This window comes from Coregonus lavaretus, assembly GCF_964263955.1.
Source record: "Coregonus lavaretus genome assembly, contig: HAP1_SCAFFOLD_2075, whole genome shotgun sequence".
Taxonomy (NCBI): Eukaryota; Metazoa; Chordata; class Actinopteri; order Salmoniformes; family Salmonidae; genus Coregonus; species Coregonus lavaretus.
Window position 1 is genome coordinate 55,233 of NW_028156734.1, and position 19,287 is coordinate 74,519.

The 19,287-nt window shown below is 45.9% G+C and overlaps 1 protein-coding gene across 1 annotated transcript; it reads left to right on the plus strand.

The window, feature by feature from the left end:
* Nucleotides 1-1,587: 1,587 nt before the first annotated feature.
* On the plus strand, nucleotides 1,588-17,082 carry LOC311126027 (metal transporter CNNM1-like; the record flags this gene model as incomplete). Its single annotated transcript, XM_084200058.1, has 10 exons — nucleotides 1,588-3,007; nucleotides 8,295-8,438; nucleotides 9,186-9,326; nucleotides 9,614-9,783; nucleotides 10,615-10,705; nucleotides 10,965-11,110; nucleotides 11,550-11,790; nucleotides 12,193-12,297; nucleotides 12,788-12,895; nucleotides 17,003-17,082. 10 exons carry the CDS (start codon nucleotides 1,588-1,590, stop codon nucleotides 17,080-17,082), a joined length of 2,646 nt encoding a protein of 881 aa, XP_084056184.1.
* Between the last annotated feature and the right edge of the window lie 2,205 nt (nucleotides 17,083-19,287).

Consider the following 19,287-nt stretch of genomic DNA (forward strand, 5'->3'; position numbering starts at 1 on the left):
TGGCTACTTTGAAGAATCTCAAATATAAAATATATTTTGATTTGTTTAACACTGTTTTGCTTACTACATGATTCCATATGTGTTATTTCATAGTTTTGATGTCTTCACTATTATTCTACAATGTAGAAAATTGTACAAAATAAAGAAAACCTTTGAATGAGTAGGTGTGTCCAAACTTTTGACTGGTACTGTGTATTATCATATATTGTACAATACTGCCGTCTTCTGGAGAATATTGCCGATATATTACAATCATGATATTATGTCTATACACAACAAACTCACAAGTGCTCCAGGTTGAAATCCCAATAGTCCTAATTCACAAAATGATATTGCTTTACATCAGATTACTTTGCATAATGTAGTTTTATTTTTTAAATTTTTTTATTAAGACACTTCAAATATTATCCTCAAACTAAACTAGGCACTGGTGCTAGTTATGCTCTTAGGGGAAAAAATGGTTATTTTGGGTTCTATATAGAACTTTTAGGGGTTCCATACATGAAGCAAGCGATATAACCCTTTTTGGTTCTATATAGAACCTTTGTGTCGTGTGGAGGCATAATCACCATTCCCAGCATGGTCTGTGTGTCTGACAGACAGGTGAAAGAAAGAGTCCCGGCCTTGGCACAGATCAGGGAGAGCTGTGCCTCGGCCAGCTCTACACAACAATATACTGCTCCTCAGCTTTCTGTTCATGTATGAGAGAGAGAGCGAGAGAGAGAGAGAGAGAGAAAGAGAGAGAGAGAGAGAGAGAGAGAGAGGGGGGGAGGGAGAGAGATAGGTCGGAGAAAGAGAGAATTGGGAGAGAAACAGGCAGTGTGCGAGAAAGAGATGCAGAGTGGGAGAGCGAGAGAGAGAGAGAAGGGGGAGGGGGAGAGAGATAGTAGTTTCATAAAAGCCACATCCGATCCACGACATTCTTTTAGCAGTTATTTTTGTTTCCATTTCGTCTGCCCGCAATGTGTTGTTATGGGAATATAACAGAGAGACAGACAGACATACGTTTACGTAACTATAAACCCACTGAACCAAAACATAGACATCTTTCAAGGAATGTTTTTAGTAGTTGCGGGGCAGGCAATAGCATAGGCTGCTATTTGTCCACGCGCAAAAACAGATTCAGATTGGATAAGGAATCGGATAATTAAGTCTTATTACATTTCCCACATTCCCTACTCGACAATTACGGGGGCTGGGAAGCAATCTGGAATGGAAACTTCCTGTGTTCTATTTTGGTGTGTCTCAGTACGTGTGCCTTTTGGCATTCGTAGTCTGCATCTTCTTGCAAAATTGCATTACGTCACTGCACGGTGAATTCTCTCTCCCAACAATAAAATGACTTGACTACAGGCAGCCAGCCAGTCAGCCACCGGTCCCGTTAGCTACATGGTATAGGGACCTACATGGTATAGTAGAGTAGAGAAGCATCCTCAGCATCAACAAGAACACCGGGAAGTGCAGCTGCTGTAACGGCACTGGTCCCCCACCCACCACAGGCAGATGGAGCGTGAGGCTGAGCCCGCCACCGCCACGTGACTCGGTCGCTTCGCATTCGTAGTGTGACCGAGCATCTCACTCTGCATCATGGCTGCGGAAGATGCAGCTGCCCGGTCCCGAACCGCCCCTCTCTTCTCCCCAGCCCGGCTGCTGCTCCTCTCTCTCCTCTCCCTCTGCCTAATCCCCTCCCCGTCCCTCGCCCTGCTCGGCTTCCGTCCGGAGGAGACCGGGGGAGAGCTGTCCGTGGATGACGGGGTGCTGAAAGCCACCGAGGGAACCCGCTTCATGCTGCGGGTCTACTACGCCTCATCCCCGCAGAGGCTCAACCGGACCGCCGGGGCCAGAGCCAACGCAGCTCCCTGGATAGCCTTCATCGAGGAGCCGAGGCCGGGGAGAGAGGGGCAGGTCCACCCGAAGCGGAATATGTGCATGGATAAAAACGCCAGGAGCTCGGATATCGAGATCTTGGGCTCTTTCAAGTCCGCTTCGAGTCAGAACTCCGTGTTGGTGGAAGTATTGGCTAAGGACCTGCGCAGGGGAGAGAAGATTAAGTACTATTCGATGTGCGCCTTCGACGGGTCCAAATGGGAACACTACCGGACCCGGGATTTCTGGGTCGCAGTGGTGGAGCGCGGGGCCGAACCGGACCTCTGGCTTCAGGTGTTAGTATCGGTTCTGTTGCTCGCCCTCTCGGCGCTCTTCAGCGGGCTGAACCTCAGTCTGCTCGCGTTGGACCCGGTGGAGCTCCAGGTTCTGCAGAACAGCGGCACAGACAAGGAGCAGAAATACGCGCGGAAAATCGAGTCAGTGCGGCGGCACGGTAACTATGTCCTGTGCACTTTGTTGCTGGGCAACGCGCTGATCAACGCGGCGCTCGCGGTGTGGATGTGTCAGATCCTGGGGATGACCTGGCTGTCGACCGTTATCTGCGCGTTTGGGATCTTTTTCATTGGGGAGATCCTGCCGCACTCTGTTGCGTCGCGGCACGGCCTGGCCATCGCGTCCAAAACCATCTGGGTAACCCGTCTTCTTATGGTTCTCTCCTTCCCCGTCTCCTACCCCATCAGTAAACTCCTAGACTTCATCCTCCACCAGGAGATCAGTAACTTTTATACGCGGGAAAAACTCCTCGAGATGCTGCGCGTGACCGACCCGTACCACGACCTGGTCAAAGAGGAGCTCAACATCATACAGGGCGCGCTCGAGCTCCGGACCAAGACCGTAGAAGATGTTCTGACTCCGCTAACCGACTGCTTCATGCTCACCTCGGAAGCGGTGCTGGACTTCAACACCATGTCGGAGATTATGCAGAGTGGCTATACGCGCATCCCGGTGTTCGAAAACGTGCGGTCGAACATTGTGGATATTCTGTTCGTGAAGGACTTGGCGTTCGTTGACCCGGATGACTGTACCCATCTGAAGACCATAACACAGTTCTATAAACACCCCATGCACTGTGTGTTCAACGATACCAAACTGGATGCCATGCTGGAGGAGTTCAAGAAGGGTAAGGAGGGGGAATGTGAAAAAAGTAAGATCACACAAGAAACTCTAGAAAAGTTAGTATGATTGTGTGTGTGTATGTGTGTGTGTGTGTGTGTGTGTGTGTGTGTGTCCCCTCTCTTTCTCTCTCTCCCTATTGCCCTCTCTCACTCCCCCCCCCCTCTCCCATCTTGGCCAAGTCACTGGTTCAAGCTCCTATTGTTCATCTAATTTCCATAAACTACAACAGTTTACATGTAGGGCCTACCAGTGGCAATGTAATCATATAAAGTAACTTCACTGAGATTCTCTCTCTGGAAACAACCGTTGTCTGCTTATAAGAGGTGCTGTGCTGTAGTGTGACTAACAGGGATATCCCATCCTAGTGATAGCCTACTACAAAGGGAATAGGGTGTCATTTGGAACACAAACTAGGATATAGCCTACAGCAAGGTCATCTGGTCCTAGATCTGAGCCTATGCCCTACGGGTAATTTCGCCCTCTCGGCGCTCTTCAGCGGGCTGAACCTCAGTCTGCTCGCGTTGGACCCCGTGGAGCTCCAGGTGATATGGGCACAGGATGAGTCCCCTGTAGCTCAGTTGGTAGATCATGGTGCTTGCAACGCCAGGGTTGTGGGTTCGATTCCCACGGGGGACCAGTATGAAAAAAAATGTATGCACTCACTAACTGTAAGTCGCTCTGGATAAGAGCGTCTGCTAAATGACAAAAATGTAAATGGGCAGGTAAGGTGGGTGTTTCTCCTGTTGACCAATAGCAGGTAGCCATGTTGTCTGTTTTTGGGGGAAGAAGGCAGTGTTAGCATTTCTCATGTTGTTGCATGCAGAGGCTGTGCTAGAGAATTACATGAAGGACACCTTCAATAGATGTATGTGTTTACACTGTCTCCACCCGTATTCATAAAGCATCTCAGAGAAGTAGTGCTGATCTTGGATTAGTTTAGCCTTTTAGATCACATAATGAATTAGATTATATGGACAAGAGGGACCTGATCCTAGATCAGCACTCAGTACAATCCACACAGACTAATAGATAAACAAAACAGTGTGTGTGTGTGTGTGTGTGTGTGCGTGCGTGCGTGTGTGTGTAAGAGCGAGAGATTTGAATTAAATTGAGAGTGCTAGCGTGATAGAGAGATAGAGGGATGAGAATGTCATGGTGACACAGAGACAGACAGAGAGAGAGAGACAAAAAAAGGCTGTTACCTTTAGAATGTCCTTTCCTGTCATGACACCCCCTCCCCCCTCTCTCTCTCTCTCTCTCTCTCTCTCTCTCTCTCTCTCTCTCTCTCTCTCTCTCTCTCTCTCTCTCTCTCTCTCTCTCTCTCTCTCTTCTCTCTCTCTCTCTCTCTCTCTCTCTCTCTCTCTCCACCCCTCCATTGCTCCACCCCCCAGAGAGAAGACATTAAATATTCAGAGAACACTTTCTCTCCCCCTCTCTCTCTCTCTCTCTCTCTCTCTCTCTCTCTCTCTCTCTCTCTCTCTCTCTCTTCTCTCTCTCTCTCTCTCTCTCCTCTTCTGTCCTCTGTGGTGCTGCACTCAACACAGCCACAGTGTTTATGAGAGAGAGGACTGTGTGTGTTTTCCGAATATGAGAAAGAGAGCGAGAGAGAGAGAGAGCGAGAGAGAGAGAAAGAGAGAGAGAGAGAGAGCGAGAGAGAGAGCATGACTGTGTGTGGCGATGCTGCAACCCCATTTAGTCAAACCAAAGCATAAATAATCAAAGCACTAGTACAACAGACCCCTCCCTCCCTCCCTACCACAGTGACTGTAGCCTTTATGAGCAAGTGCACAAGACTGTATTACAACACTGAGCTAAAGCCTAGGCACTAGGTGTGGGAGCTTAGTCTTCAGGTTTGAAAAAAGTGCACCCTATTCCATATATACACTGAGTGTACAAAACATTAAGAACAGCTTCCTAATATTGAGTTGCATCTTGGGACACAGGCCTAGTATCCCTGAACTCAGCTCCCTAAAAGCCTCTGAGAGATGAAATGGTGGTCAGCATTCTATCAGATTTATGGGTTAAGGAAGACATGTGTTCACAAAGGAGTTTGTGTGTGTGTGTGTGTGTGTGTGTGTCTGTGTGTTTGTGTGTTTGTGTGTGTGTGTGTGTGTTAGGGCTGGTCGATATGGACAAAATATTGTTGACGGTATAATGGTATTCTATGGTATTTAATGTTTTTGAATAACAGTTCTAAATATGCTTTATGATTAGTGACAACACATACATTATAAGTCATTTCAATGTCTTTATCCATTTATACTGTTCAATCCAACTCCAAACAAAAGTCGATCTATTTTTATTATCATTTCCACACTGTGCCACGCAGCATGATATGGGCGACACATATAGCCTAGTTAATTGGTGAACTGTTGGAATCATGGAAATATAATGATTATTCTAATTCTATAGTTGGAATATAGTGGGCAGAACCTTGAATACATTGTTGTTTGACATGACAAGGAATGAAAAAAACCAGGGAGGAATTATTGACAGGGTAGGAACCAAAGTGTTGGTCAGTGTTTCCAGGTGACCCTAACTAGATGTTACATGACATGTTTTCTTACTTCATGTAGCTTTCTAACATATTCATGCTTTGCCTATTCCTCTCTGATAAGATACCGTTGCACAAACATGCTAATCTAGGCCTACACCAGCACTGGTACCAGGCAGTATAAGCTAGCTCGCTACATTTGCTCTGACTCTTAGTGCATTTAGCAAGCTAAGCTAGCTAGCCAGCTAACTAGCGATTAGCATCACCACATTGTTGCATCCATCTGACCATGCAGAGTGAAAGGCAAGGAAGTGCTCGTGACGCCGTGGTTGAGCAACTGCTCTCTCCTTGAGTGACAGGCGGCACGACTTGGTGTGTTTAGCGGCGTGCAGCAGCAGGAGAGGGAGAGAGACGACTCAAGTAGCAAACGGAGTGAACTACAAAAACGGACATTATACGTGCCGGAGTTGCGTATCACATTTAACAAACCAAACATTGAAATAGCGTTATGTGTGTAACTGTAAGAGCTGTTAATGTGCTGCTAGGTCTGACCCATATAGAGAAACATGGATCTGACAGAAACTCTCTCTCCCTCTCACCCCCTGTTTCCCCACCCCCAGTCAGACTGAGACACAGTCAGAGTGAGACACAGTCAGAGTGAGAGACAGTCAGAGTGAGACACAGTCAGAGTGAGAGACAGTCAGAGTGAGACACAGTCAGAGTGAGAGAGTCAGAGTGAGACACAGTCAGAGTGAGAGACAGTCAGAGTGAGAGACAGTTAGAGTGAGACACAGTCAGAGTGAGAGAGTCAGAGTGAGACACAGTCAGAGTGAGAGACAGTCAGAGTGAGAGACAGTCAGAGTGAGAGACAGTAAGAGTGAGACACAGTCAGAGTGAGACAAGTGAGACACAGTCAGAGTGAGAGACAGTCAGAGTGAGAGACAGTTAGAGTGAGAGACAGTTAGAGTGAGACACAGTCAGAGTGAGACACAGTCAAAGTGAGACACAGTAAGAGTGAGACACAGTCAGAGTGAGACACAGTCAGAGTGAGACACAGTCAGAGTGAGAGACAGTCAGAGTGAGAGACAGTTAGAGTGAGACACAGTCAGAGTGAGACACAGTCAGAGTGAGAGACAGTTAGAGTGAGACAGTCAGAGTGAGACACAGTTAGAGTGAGAGACAGTTAGAGTGAGACACAGTCAGAGTGAGACACAGTCAGAGTGAGAGACAGTTAGAGTGAGACACAGTCAGAGTGAGACACAGTCAGAGTGAGATATTTTGTGGGTGCTGTTGGGGGGGTAAGGGGGGGGCTGCTATAAGGTCTGTACATGTGTGGGAGGTGGAAAACTGCAGCTGTGAGAGAGAGAGAGGGAGAGAGAGAGAGAGAGAGAGAGAGAGAGAGGGAGGGAGAGAGAGAGAGAGAGAGAGAGGGGGGGAGAGAGAGAGAGAGAGAGGGAGGGAGAGAGAGAGAGAGAGAGAGAGAGAGGGGGGTAGCTGCAGCTGTGTGCAAGGAAGTGTGTAAGTGTTGACTGTGTTACATAATGGCTGATGATGTAATCTTCAGCTGCTGGTGTCTGCAGTGCAGTCTCTCTCTCTCTCTCTTTTGCTCTCGCTCTTCCTTCCCCCCCCCCCCACCATCTCTCCAGGGGGGAGCCCTGAGCAGTCTCTGTACAACCCAATCACCCTTCATGCCCCCCCCCCCATTCTCCTCTTCCCCCTTACCCTCCTGTCCCCTACGCACTCATTCACAACAAACACAATGAACCAACCTCCCATTCCTTCCATTGCTTCCATCTAAATCACGATCTCACAGAAACTTTAACATCAACAAACAGTAGCAAAAATAGACATATCTAACTAACAAATCAACTAGACTGCTTATCTTAAACGATTCCCATTTAGCTCCAGTAATACCCCACGTTTACCATGGAGATTACCACCCTGTGGCTGCATCCCAAATGGCACCCAATTTCTATGTAGTGCACTACTTTTGACCAATTATTGTTTCTCTCTCTCTTTCTCTGTGGGCCCTGGTGCACTAAATATGGAATAGGGTGCCACTTGGGACTCAGATGTACATCATCCCCCTGCTGGGAAGATGAACATCCCTGGGGTATATTCCCTAGAAACCAAACGGAAGCAAACTGAACAAAACAGGGAGGGATCTTTTTTTCCGTTTCGAAATGTTGTGCACTAATGAATACACCCCTGATGTGTTTCTACTAGAACACTTCCTGATTCTATCCCTGTGGCCTCATGGGTGATGTAGTCTGTGTGTTTGTTTTTACAGTGTCTCTACTGTAAATTATGCTATCCTGCTCATTTGACATTCTAGTCATTTAGCAGACGCTCTTATCCAGAGCGACTTACAATTATTTAGTTCATCTTAAGATAGCAAGGTGTGACAACAACACACCACAGTCGTATCTAGTACATTTTCCCTCAACAAAGTATTTATCAGCAAAGCCAGCGCTAGTAGAAAAAGATAAGTGCCTTTCTTTGTTAGTTTTTATCTCCTCAGGAACAACATGTCAAGGGAGATCTGTTGACTGCATTCATTGCTTTTCCTCTCTTGCTTCTCCTATTCCCCTTACCTCAGACCCCTTCACATAGTAAGATCCCTTTACACAGCCAAAATAAATACATGTAAATACATACATTTGTTTTTGGTATACTAAAAAATGACATTGTTTTATGTAGGAGTTTCACCTCTCTCATAGTCTACCCCCTCCATGTTTGTTAGGTAAGTCCCACAGGTTAGGATTATATTATGATGTCATATCCTGTCTCTCTCCAGGAAAGTCCCACCTGGCCATCGTCCAGCGGGTCAACAACGAGGGTGAGGGTGATCCCTTCTATGAGGTCATGGGCATCGTGACCCTGGAGGATGTTATAGAGGAGATCATCAAGTCAGAGATACTGGACGAGACTGACCTCTACAGTACGTACATACTCGCAAGAACTGACGCACATGCAAGAACATACACACATACACACATACACTGATAACCTCTCTAAGTGTCACCTCTACAGCTGATAACCTCTCTAAGTGTCTCCTCTACATCTGATAAACTCTCTGTGTTGTGTCTCCCTCTACAGCTGATAACCTCTCTAAGTGTTGTGTCTCCCTCTACAGCTGATAACCTCTCTAAGTGTTGTGTCTCCCTCTACAGCTGATAACCTCTCTAAGTGTCTCCTCTACATCTGATAACCTCTCTAAGTGTCTCCTCTACAGCTGATAACCTCTCTGTGTTGTGTCTCCCTCTACAGCTGATAACCTCTCTAAGTGTTGTGTCTCCTCTACAGCTGATAACCTCTCTGTGTTGTGTCTCCCTCTACAGCTGATAACCTCTCTGTGTTGTGTCTCCCTCTACAGCTGATAACCTCTCTGTGTTGTGTCTCCCTCTACAGCTGATAACCTCTCTGTGTTGTGTCTCCTCTACAGCTGATAACCTCTCTGTGTTGTGTCTCCCTCTACAGCTGATAACCTCTCTGTGTTGTGTCTCCTCTACAGCTGATAACCTCTCTGTGTTGTGTCTCCCTCTACAGCTGATAACCTCTCTGTGTTGTGTCTCCCTCTACAGCTGATAACCTCTCTGTGTTGTGTCTCCCTCTACAGCTGATAACCTCTCTGTGTTGTGTCTCCCTCTACAGCTGATAACCTCTAAGTGTTGTGTCTCCTCTACAGCTGATAACCGTTCTAAGCGTCGTGTTTCTCACCATGAGAGGAAGCAGCAGGACTTCTCCATCTTTAAGCTGTCGGAGAACGAGATGAAGGTGAAGATTTCTCCTCAGCTCCTCCTCGCCACGCACCGCTTCCTGTCCACAGGTAGGCCCACTGTGATGTCACTTCCTGTCCACTGTGAGGTCACTTCCTGGGTGTTAAAGAAGGAAGGAACCATAGAATTACATATATACAATCTCTGTGGAAGTAAGTTCTTCTCAATTTGAGGCCTGGTCACAAACCAACCCATGGAATAGTAAAGAATATTGACTAGTTACTGTAAATTACTTTGCCACTGCCTCTCTCATTTCTTCCTATCTATCCCTCTTTCATCTCTCCCCTTTTACTACCCTCTCCTCCCACCTCTTCTCTCCTTCCCCTCTCTCCCGTAGAGGTGGAGCCCTTCAAGCCAGCCCACCTATCAGAGAAGATCTTACTGCGTCTCATTAAACACCCCAGTGTGGTCCAGGAGCTAAGCTACGATGACAAGAACAAACTGGCCCCACAGCACTTCCTGTTTCAGAGAAACAAACCTGTTGACTACTTCATCCTGTTACTACAGGTATAAACGGCCGCAATAATTGTCCCTTAGTGATAAATCAAATTAATTTCATGTATTTTATTGGTAGGATAGTAGAGAACAGATAGGACAGTGAGGAGATAAGTGTGTCAAAGTAGGAAAGGATTTGATCTCACGCAGAGGGAGAGTACACTGAGTGGACAGAACTTTAGGAACACTTTCCTAATATTGAGTTGCACCCCTTTTTGCCCTCAGAACAGCCTCAATTTGTTGAGGCATGTACTACAAGGTGTCGAAAGCATTCCACAGGGATGCTGGCCCATGTTGACTCCAACGCTTCCCACAGTTGTGTCAAGTTGGCTGGATGTCCTTTGGGTGGTGGATAATTGTTGATACACGCGGGAACCTGTTGAGCGTGAAAAACCCAGCAGAGTTGCAGTTCTTGACACACTCAAACCGGTGCGCCTGGCACCTATTGGCACCTACTACCCGTTCAAAGGCACTTACATCTTTTGTCCCGCCCATTCACCCTCTGAATGGCACACATACACAATCCATGTCTCAATTGTCTCAAGGCTTAAAAATCCTTCTTTAATTAACCTGTCTCCGCCCCTTCATCTACACTGATTGAAGTGGATTTAACAAGTGACATCAATAAGGGATCATAGCTTTCACCTGGATTCACCTGGTCAGTCTATGTCATGGAAAGAGCAGGTGTTCATAATGTTTTGTACCCTCAGTGTATATCATGTGCTGCAGGTGCAGGTGCTAACCGCTACACCAACCCGGGTTTTATATATAGCTTAGAATATATAGAATATAGCTTAGACACAAATCAAGGAACTTGACCATTTCTCTCTCCTGTGTGTCCAGGGTCGTGTGGAGGTGGAGTTTGGTAAAGAGGCTCTGAGGTTTGAGAATGGAGCGTTCGCCTACTATGGTGTGCCTGCCATCATGCCCACAGGTAACTGGCTCATCACACACACACACACACACACACACACACATGAATGCATGCACGCACACATGCACACAAACCTGCACATATAGAGAAACACCCTGTGCACAGTGCACACACAAAGAAAGCAAAACATTGAATGACAAACATAAAATAATACACTTAATTCAAAATACATTATCTGGACTGTCCCATTGCATAGACCAGAGAGTGGTAGAAAACTATCTCATCCCTGTCTGACCCATTACCATCCTGTATGATTCAGTCCACAGATCCCCCTCCCGTAGCAGTGGTCTGGACCGGTCTGACTCTATGCTGTATGGGGGCAGTCTGGGCCAACTCAACGGAGGGGGGAGCGTCTACCTGCCTGACTACTCTGTTAGACAGCTCACACACCTGCAGGTCATTAAGGTAGGCTTACCTAGACTACAGTACAGCCCCGCCCACCTCAAGTTATCTGGATACACCTGCTCCAACACCATTTGTCATTTATTTGAGTTCACTTGCAGCTGTGTCTTGATGGTGTTGATAACTAAATAGTTTATTCAATGCATCATTCATTCATTTGTCATTTTAGACATTTGTCATTTCCTGAAAGTATAAAGAATCTAAATCCCATCTGACTGAGTGAATGTTTTAGTAGTGTGTAATAGGGTCCCAAATAGCACCCTATTCTCTATACAGTATATAGCCCTATGGTCCTTGGTCAAAAGTAATACACTTTATAGGAAAAAGGGTGTAATTTGTGATGTAACCCAGTAGCTTAGTCAGAGCTGTGGTACAGTACAGCCTCTAACTTCCACCTATGACAGCTATGACCTTTCTTTGACCTTTGACCTTTAACCCTCAGATCACCCGTAGCCACTACCAGAACGCCCTGACGGCCACCCGGATGGACAGCTCCCCCCAGACGCCCGACACAGACGCCCGGCTCACAGACGGGAACACCCCCGACCCCCCTGTCCCGGAGCAGAGCGGAGACCTCCTCCTTCCCCCCAGAGAGACCCGGCCCAGCTCGGCCAGAACCAGGGGACAGCAGTCCTCCGTCCCACACAGCACCTCTCTGCTCAACGAGAAGAACCGCATCGTCCGTAAGTCAACCATACTGGTAGGAGGGAGGGAGGGAGGGAGGGAGAAGAGGGGGGAGAGAGAAGAGGGGGAGAGAGAAGAGGGGGGAGGGGGGAGAGAGAAGAGGAGGGAGGGGGGAGAGAGAGGAGGGGGGAGAGAGAGAGAGAGAGAGGAGTGGGAGAAAGAAGAGGGGGGAGAGAGAGGAGGGAGAGAGAGAGAGAGAGAGAGAGAGAGAGAGAGGAGGGGGAGAAAGAAGAGGGGGGAGAGAGAGGAGGGAGAGAGACAGAGAGAGAGAGAGAGGAAGGGGGAGAAAGAAGAGGGGAGAGAGAGGAGAGAGTACATCAGTTGGAGGATATAGGAACCACAGTTATTGTTTTATTTTCTCTGCGTGACAGAGTGTGTACTGTGTGTGTCTCCCCCTACAGGCAGTAAGTCAGACGGTCAGAAGAGCCCCAGTGACTCAGTGTTCCTCAGGATGGATGAGATCCCTTACATCAGAGAGGACCGCTCAGAGAGGGACGGCACCAACGGTGAGAACACGTCACTGTTTGGTGTCAGGGCATATAGGGAGGGATGAAGGAGTGGGATGGAAGAATGGAGAATAAGGAGGATGTTGGTGATGAGGGAAGACATTTAACAGTGGTCTAAGGCACTGCATCGCAGTGCTGGCTGTGCCACTAGAGATCCTGGTTCGAATCCAGGCTCTGTCGTAGCCGGCCGTGACCGGGAGACCCATGGGGCGGCGCACAATTAGCCCAGCGTCGTCCAGGGTAGGGGAGGGAATGGCCGGCATGGATGTAGCTCAGTTGGTAGAGCATGGCGTTTGCAACGCCAGGGTTGTGGGTTCGATTCCCACGGGGGGCCAGTATGTATAACTGTAAGTCGCTCTGGATAAGAGTGTCTGCTAAATGACTAAAAATGTAAAATGTAAAAACACAGAAACAACATCTACACAGTGTATTATGAAGATTGAAAATGTCACATTTAATCTCTCTCTCTCTCTTTCTCTCTCTCTCTCAGACACAGCCTCTGTTGCTATAGAAACGGACGCCCCCTCCTCTTTCATCAGTACTCTGTCTCTAAGTGGATCAGAGGACACACTGGGCAAGAAACTACTGCTCAAACTCAGTGAGTCACACACACAACATATACACCTACACATACACAAGCACGCATATACACACACACACCTTTACTCTCTTGCATTCTAACACACCTGTGTGCCCAATGGACAGTCCAAATGCCCACACACACATACAACCATTTAAAAAACATATCCCAACCAAGCCACTGTGACTGCACTAACCTAACAACCCCACGACCTGTGAGTCCCCTCCACCGGTCACTTTGTAATGTTAGGGTACATCCCAAATGGCACCTTATTCCCATGAGCCCTGGTCAAAAGTAGTACACTAAATAGGGAGTAGGGTGCCATTTGGGATGTATCCTTAGTAACAGTCTAAATCCTGAGCCTTTCTCTTTCCCTGCACCTCTGCTCCATGAACAGCTGTGTCCTAGCAACCAGTCATTCACTGGCCCCTGCCTCCTTTCTCTGGAGGCCCCCCAACGGACCCCCTGGCCCCTCACAGTGTGTGTGCACCACTCTGGCCTCCACAAAATCCCTCTCAACATCTCTCTCTCTCTCTCTCTCTCTCCCCCTCTCTCTCTCTCTCTCTCTCCCTCTCCCTCTCCCTCTCCCTCTCTCTCTCTCTCTCTCTCTCTCTAACACTCACATGGGAGAGCCAACTAGTGTGTTTCTCTCCCGACTGGCCCACTGCTGAATGAGCTATGGAGAATGAATGTTAATGAGCCTCCCAAGTGGCATTCCATTCCCAAAGCCCTATGGGTCCTGGTCAAAAGTAGTGCACTTAATAGGGAACATGGTGCCAGTTGGGATGCAGACTGAGTGTTTCTCTGCTCAGTATTGCAGAGCTACTTTAACTAAATGGCTGCCCAACACACTACACTACACTACACACACACACACACACACACACACACACACCACGTGGTCCCTCTCTGAGCCAAAGAGCAGCAGAATGGTCTCTCTCATTTCAGTAAAAGGCTGAAACGGGGCCAAAATCACACCACATTAAGCAATACAAGCCTGGTCAGAAGTAGTGAACTACAGTGCATTCGGAAAGTATTCAGGCTTTTTCCACATTTTGTTACGTTACAGCCTTATTCTAAAATTGATTAAATAAATAGAAATCCACAGCAATCTACACACAATACCCCATAATGACAAAGCAAAAATAGGTTTTTAGAAATGTTTGCAGATTTATTGAAAATAGAAACAAATACCTTATTTGCTATGAGACTCGAAATTGAGCTCAGGTGCATCCTGTTTCCATTGATCATCCTTGAGATGTTTCTACAACTTCATTGGAGTCCACCTGTGGTAAATTCAATTGATTGGGCGTGATATGGAAAGGCACACACCTGTCTATATAAGGTCCCACAGTTGACAGTGCATGTTAGAGCAAAACCCAAGCCATGAGGTCGAAGGAATTGTCCGTAGAGCTCCGAGACAGGATTGTGTCAAGGCACAGATCTGGGGAAGGGTACCAAAACATTTCTGAAGCATTGAAGGTCCCCATGGACACAGTTGCCTCTATCATTCTTAAATAGAAGAAGTTTGGAACCACCAAGACTCTTCCTAGACCTACCGCCCTTGGGAGAAGGACCTTGGTCAGGGAGGTGACCAAGAACCCGATGGTCACTCTGACAGAGCTCTAGAGTTCCTCTGTGGTGAAGGACAACCATCTCTGCAGCACTCCACCAATCAATATAGTGGCCAGACGGAAGCCACTCTTCAGGAAAAGGCACATGACAGCCCGCTTGGAGTTTGCCTAAAGGCACGTAAAGACCCTCAGACCATGAGAAACAAGATTCTCTGGTCTGATGAAACCAAGATTGAACTCTTTGGCCTGAATGCCAAGTGTCACGTCTGGTGGAAACCTGGTACCATCCCTGCGGTGAAGCATGGTGGTGGCAGCATCATACTGTGTTTTTCAGCGGCATGGACTGGGAGACTAGTCAGGATCGAGGGAAAGATGAACGGAGCAAAGTACAGAAAAATCCTTGATGAAAACCTGCTCCAGAGCGCTCAGGACCTCAGACTGGAGCGACGGTTCACCTTTCAACAGGACAATGACCCTAAGCACACAGCCTAGACAACACAGGAGTGGCTTCGGGACAAGTCTCTGAATGTCCTTGAGTGGCCCAGCCAGAACCCGGACATGAACCTGATCGAACATCTCTGGAGAGACCTGAAAATAGCTGTGCAGCAACGCTCCCCATCCAACCTGACAGAGCTTGAGAGCATCTGCAGAGAAGAATGGGAGAAACTCCCCAAATACAGGAGTGCAAACCTTGTAGCGTTACACCCAAGAAGACTCGAGGCTGTAATCGCTGCCAAAGGTGCTTCAACAAAGTACTGAGTAAAGGATCTGAATACTTATGTAAATGTGATATTCCAGTTGTTTATTTTTTTATAAATTAGCAAACATTTCTAAAAATCTGTTTTTGCTTTGTCATTATGGGGTATTGATGAGGGGAAAAAAACAAGTTAATCAATTTTAGAATAAGGCTGTAAGGTAACAAAATGTGGTAAAAGTCAAGGGGTCTGAATACTTTCTGAAGTGTTTTTTTTTCTTCAATTAAATGTTTATATGTTTCAATTAAATGAATATACACTACCAGTCAAAACGTTTGACACACCTACTCATTCAAGGGTTTTTCTTTATTTTTACAATTTCTGTTAAACAAATCAAAATGTATTTGAGATTCTTCAAATAGCCATCCGTTGCCTTGATGACAGCTTTGCACACTTGGCATTCTCTCAACCAGCTTCATGAGGTAGTCACCTGGAATGCATTTCAATTAACAGGTGTGCCTTCTTAAAAGTTAATTTGTGGAATTTCTTTCTTTCTTAATGCGTTTGAGCCAATCAGTTGTGTTGTGACAAGGTAGGGGGGGTATACAGAAGATAGTGCTATTTGGTAAAAGACCAAGTCCATATTATGGCAAGAACAGCTCAAATAAACAAAGAGAAATGACAGTCCATCATTACTTTAAGACATGAAGGTCAGTCAATACGGAACATTTCAAGAATTTTGAAAGTTTCTTCAAGTGCAGTCACAAAAACCATCAAGCGCTATGATGAAACTGGCTCTCATGAGGACCACCACAGGAATGGAAGACCCAGAGTTACCTCTGCTGATAAGTTCATTAGAGTTATCAGCCTCAGAAATTGCAGCCAAAATAAATGCTTCACAGAATTCAAGTCATAGACACATCTCAACATCAACTGTTCAGGAGGGACTGTGTGAATCAGGCCTTCATGGTCGATTTGCTGGAAAGAAACCACTACTAAAGGCCACCAATAAGAAGAAGAGACCTGCTTTTGCCAAGAATCACGAGCAATGGACATTAGACCGGTGGAAATTTGTCCTTTGATCTGGAGTTCAAATCTGAGATTTGTGGTTCCAACCGCACTGTCTTTGTGAGACGCGGTGTGGGTGAACGGATGATCTCCGCATGTGTATTTCCCACCGTAAAGCATGGAGGAGGAGGTGTTACGGTGTGGGGGTGCTTTGCTGGTGACACTGTCTGTGATTTATTTAGAATTCAAGGCACACTTAACCAGCATGGCTACCACAGCATTCTGCAGCGATACGCCATCCCATCTGGTTTGGGTTTAGTGGGACTATCATTTATTTTTCAACAGGACAATGACCCAACACACCTCCAGGCTGTGTAAGGGCTATTTGACCAAGAAGGAGAGTGATGGAGTGCTGCATCAGCTGACCTGGCCTCCACAATCCCCCGACCTCTACCAAATTGAGATGGTTTGGGATGAGTCAGACTGCAGAGTTAAGGAAAAGCAGCCAACAAGTGCTCAGCATATGTGGGAACTCCTTCAAGACTGTTGGAAAAGCATTCCATGTGAAGCTGGTTGAGAGAATGCCAAGAGTGTGCAACGCTGTCATAAAGGCAAAGGATGGCTATTTAAAGAATCTCAAATATAAAATATATTTTGATTTGTTTAACACTTTTTTGGTTACTACATGATTCTATATGTGTTATTTCATAGTTTTGATGTCTTCACTATTATTCTACAATGTAGAAAATAGTAAAAATAAAGAAAAACCCTTGAATGAGTAGGTGTGTCCAAGCTTTTGACTGGTACTGTATATTTTTTCAGTTAAATGTATATTTATTTCTCCTCAGGTCACAAGAAGAGGAAAAAGTCTCGGGAAGGAGACAAGACACCTGAGGATCCATCAGAGCAGCCGCTATTCAAGGCCTAGCAGTGTGTGTGTGTTGTGAATATGGACTAACTGCAGGCCCTCACTCAATCATGAACAGTCTATTTCCTTCCTCTCTTTGATCGTTTAAAAGACGTTTCTGCAACGTTTGTCAGACGTTCCAGTCACTAGTTGACCACTCTCAGATGTCCCAACCAACAAAGACATTCTAAAGGGAAACAGAAGGATATATAATGACACATAGAAGGATATATAATGACACATCCTCTCCCTAACAACCCCACAGTCTCTGATCTCAGACAGCACCAAATGGGAACAACTAACTCAACCAGTGGGACAGAATCTACCATATCATCATGAACCTGTTTTCTTTATTATTTTTTGTTATGTTTAATGTCTAAGTGGCTAATGGATTTGAAGACGAAGAATGTCAGGAGAAGAGAGGAGGTTTTTGGTTTAAGCCACTGTCAACTTTTAATTCACCCCCTCCTTAGAAAATATTTGAATTGGCCCTGTTGGAGCTGTGACCTAAGGAAACCAAAGACTATTTAGATATCATCCCGAAGTACACAGAATAATATTCACCATTATAAAGATCCCATCTATTCCTTCTATAGGCATTTTGATGGATGCTGTATCACTTCTGTTATTTGATAGTGAATGTTTCTGACTATTCTCTTCTATTCCCCTCCTATCTACTGTCTAAGGGGTGAGTCCTAACTTTCACTTGAGTGGATATCAATGGGAGACTAAGTGAAAATTCAATTTAGGATTCACTCCAAAGTTCACGTTTCAGCATGGACTCATACTATAGTGGTCTAAGGGGTTAAAAAAAGGACTTGAGATGGTTTGGGGTTTGACTGCCTTACTAAGAGAACATTTCCAATCTGCATGTTTTAGGTACTGCTGAGCACGATGTAGATTTCTACTTTTTCAGCCGAACTGTTATCACAACTTCCTCAAATGGTGAGAATGGTAACTGACCAGTCACAAGAACGGACCAGTCTCTTCCAAATTATGTATATGAGCAATACTGAAACACTGTTACACAGTTGTGAACGGGACATATCCGAAAGACGGTACTAATGTAGGATATGCCATTATGAAGCACATCTGTTGTAGAGAATACATTTCTTATTTGATCTGACAAGCTGTACCATAAGACCCATGTTTCTCTCTCTCTGGATTAAGACCACAGGGTGTGTCTCTGCTCTGACTGGTTTTGTGCCACTGCACCACAGTGGGGGGAGAAAGATGGGGGGAGGGGGGAGGAGGGCTAAGGGGAGAGGGATAGAGAGAGGATGGAGTAGAGGAGAGGATGGTGGGCTGGGAGAAAAGAGAAACGTGAGAGATGGAGAGAAAGGGGGAGTGATGCTCTGTGGCTCCTGTCATTGGTCAGTGAGGAGGAGAGGATAAGAGCATCCCTCTGTGGAAAACAGAAAAAGTGCTGACTCACTATGCTGCATGGGAGTAGAGGCGACAGCCAATCAGAACCCTCATCCTCCTCTCAGACACAATGGCCCTGTTTTTAACTGGAGTAGGATGAGACTGATTTAAGGTCAGTTTTCTTGTTTTGGTTAGGGTTAGGATTTGGGGAGGGGAGGGGAAGCTGATCCTACATCTGTGCTTGTCGGCAACGTCTATATGGAGATATTTTAACACAATGCATTTTTAAAGTGCTTTTTGTCCAAAAAAAAGCCTATGTTATTCTTCAGAGAACACAATCAATTCTAGCCTTTTAGATCAATTTAAATGTATAAATTGGACAGATAATCTGCATACTTACTGATCTTGTTTTTCACCCCAATGGTTAAGGTTAGGAGAGGGGACGCTGATCCTAGATCTGTGCTTATGTCATAAATTGAAATTGATAAATTGGACAGATCGTCAGAAGGAGAACACTGGTGTACGGGGAGAGAGTGGCACCTATACAGAAAGTAATACAGAGATATCTTTTTATAGAAGAGAAATGCATATATGAGAGATGTATTGTAGATATTAGAGTTTATAATGACTTTATGGGTACAGTATGTTCTAATGACTACTCTCTGGGCATTTTAACAGGGGAAAACCCCTCAGATTTTTGCATTAAAAAATGAACAGAAATTTAAAAAAATCACAAGTTTCAGCTGTGTGACTTTTTAATGTTCAGACTTTGATATGAAATGTTATTGTTTATTCCAGTTGCTGACAGTTATTACCCAAGGCCCAGAGTTTTGTCTTGTCTGGTAAAACTCTGGGTCATAG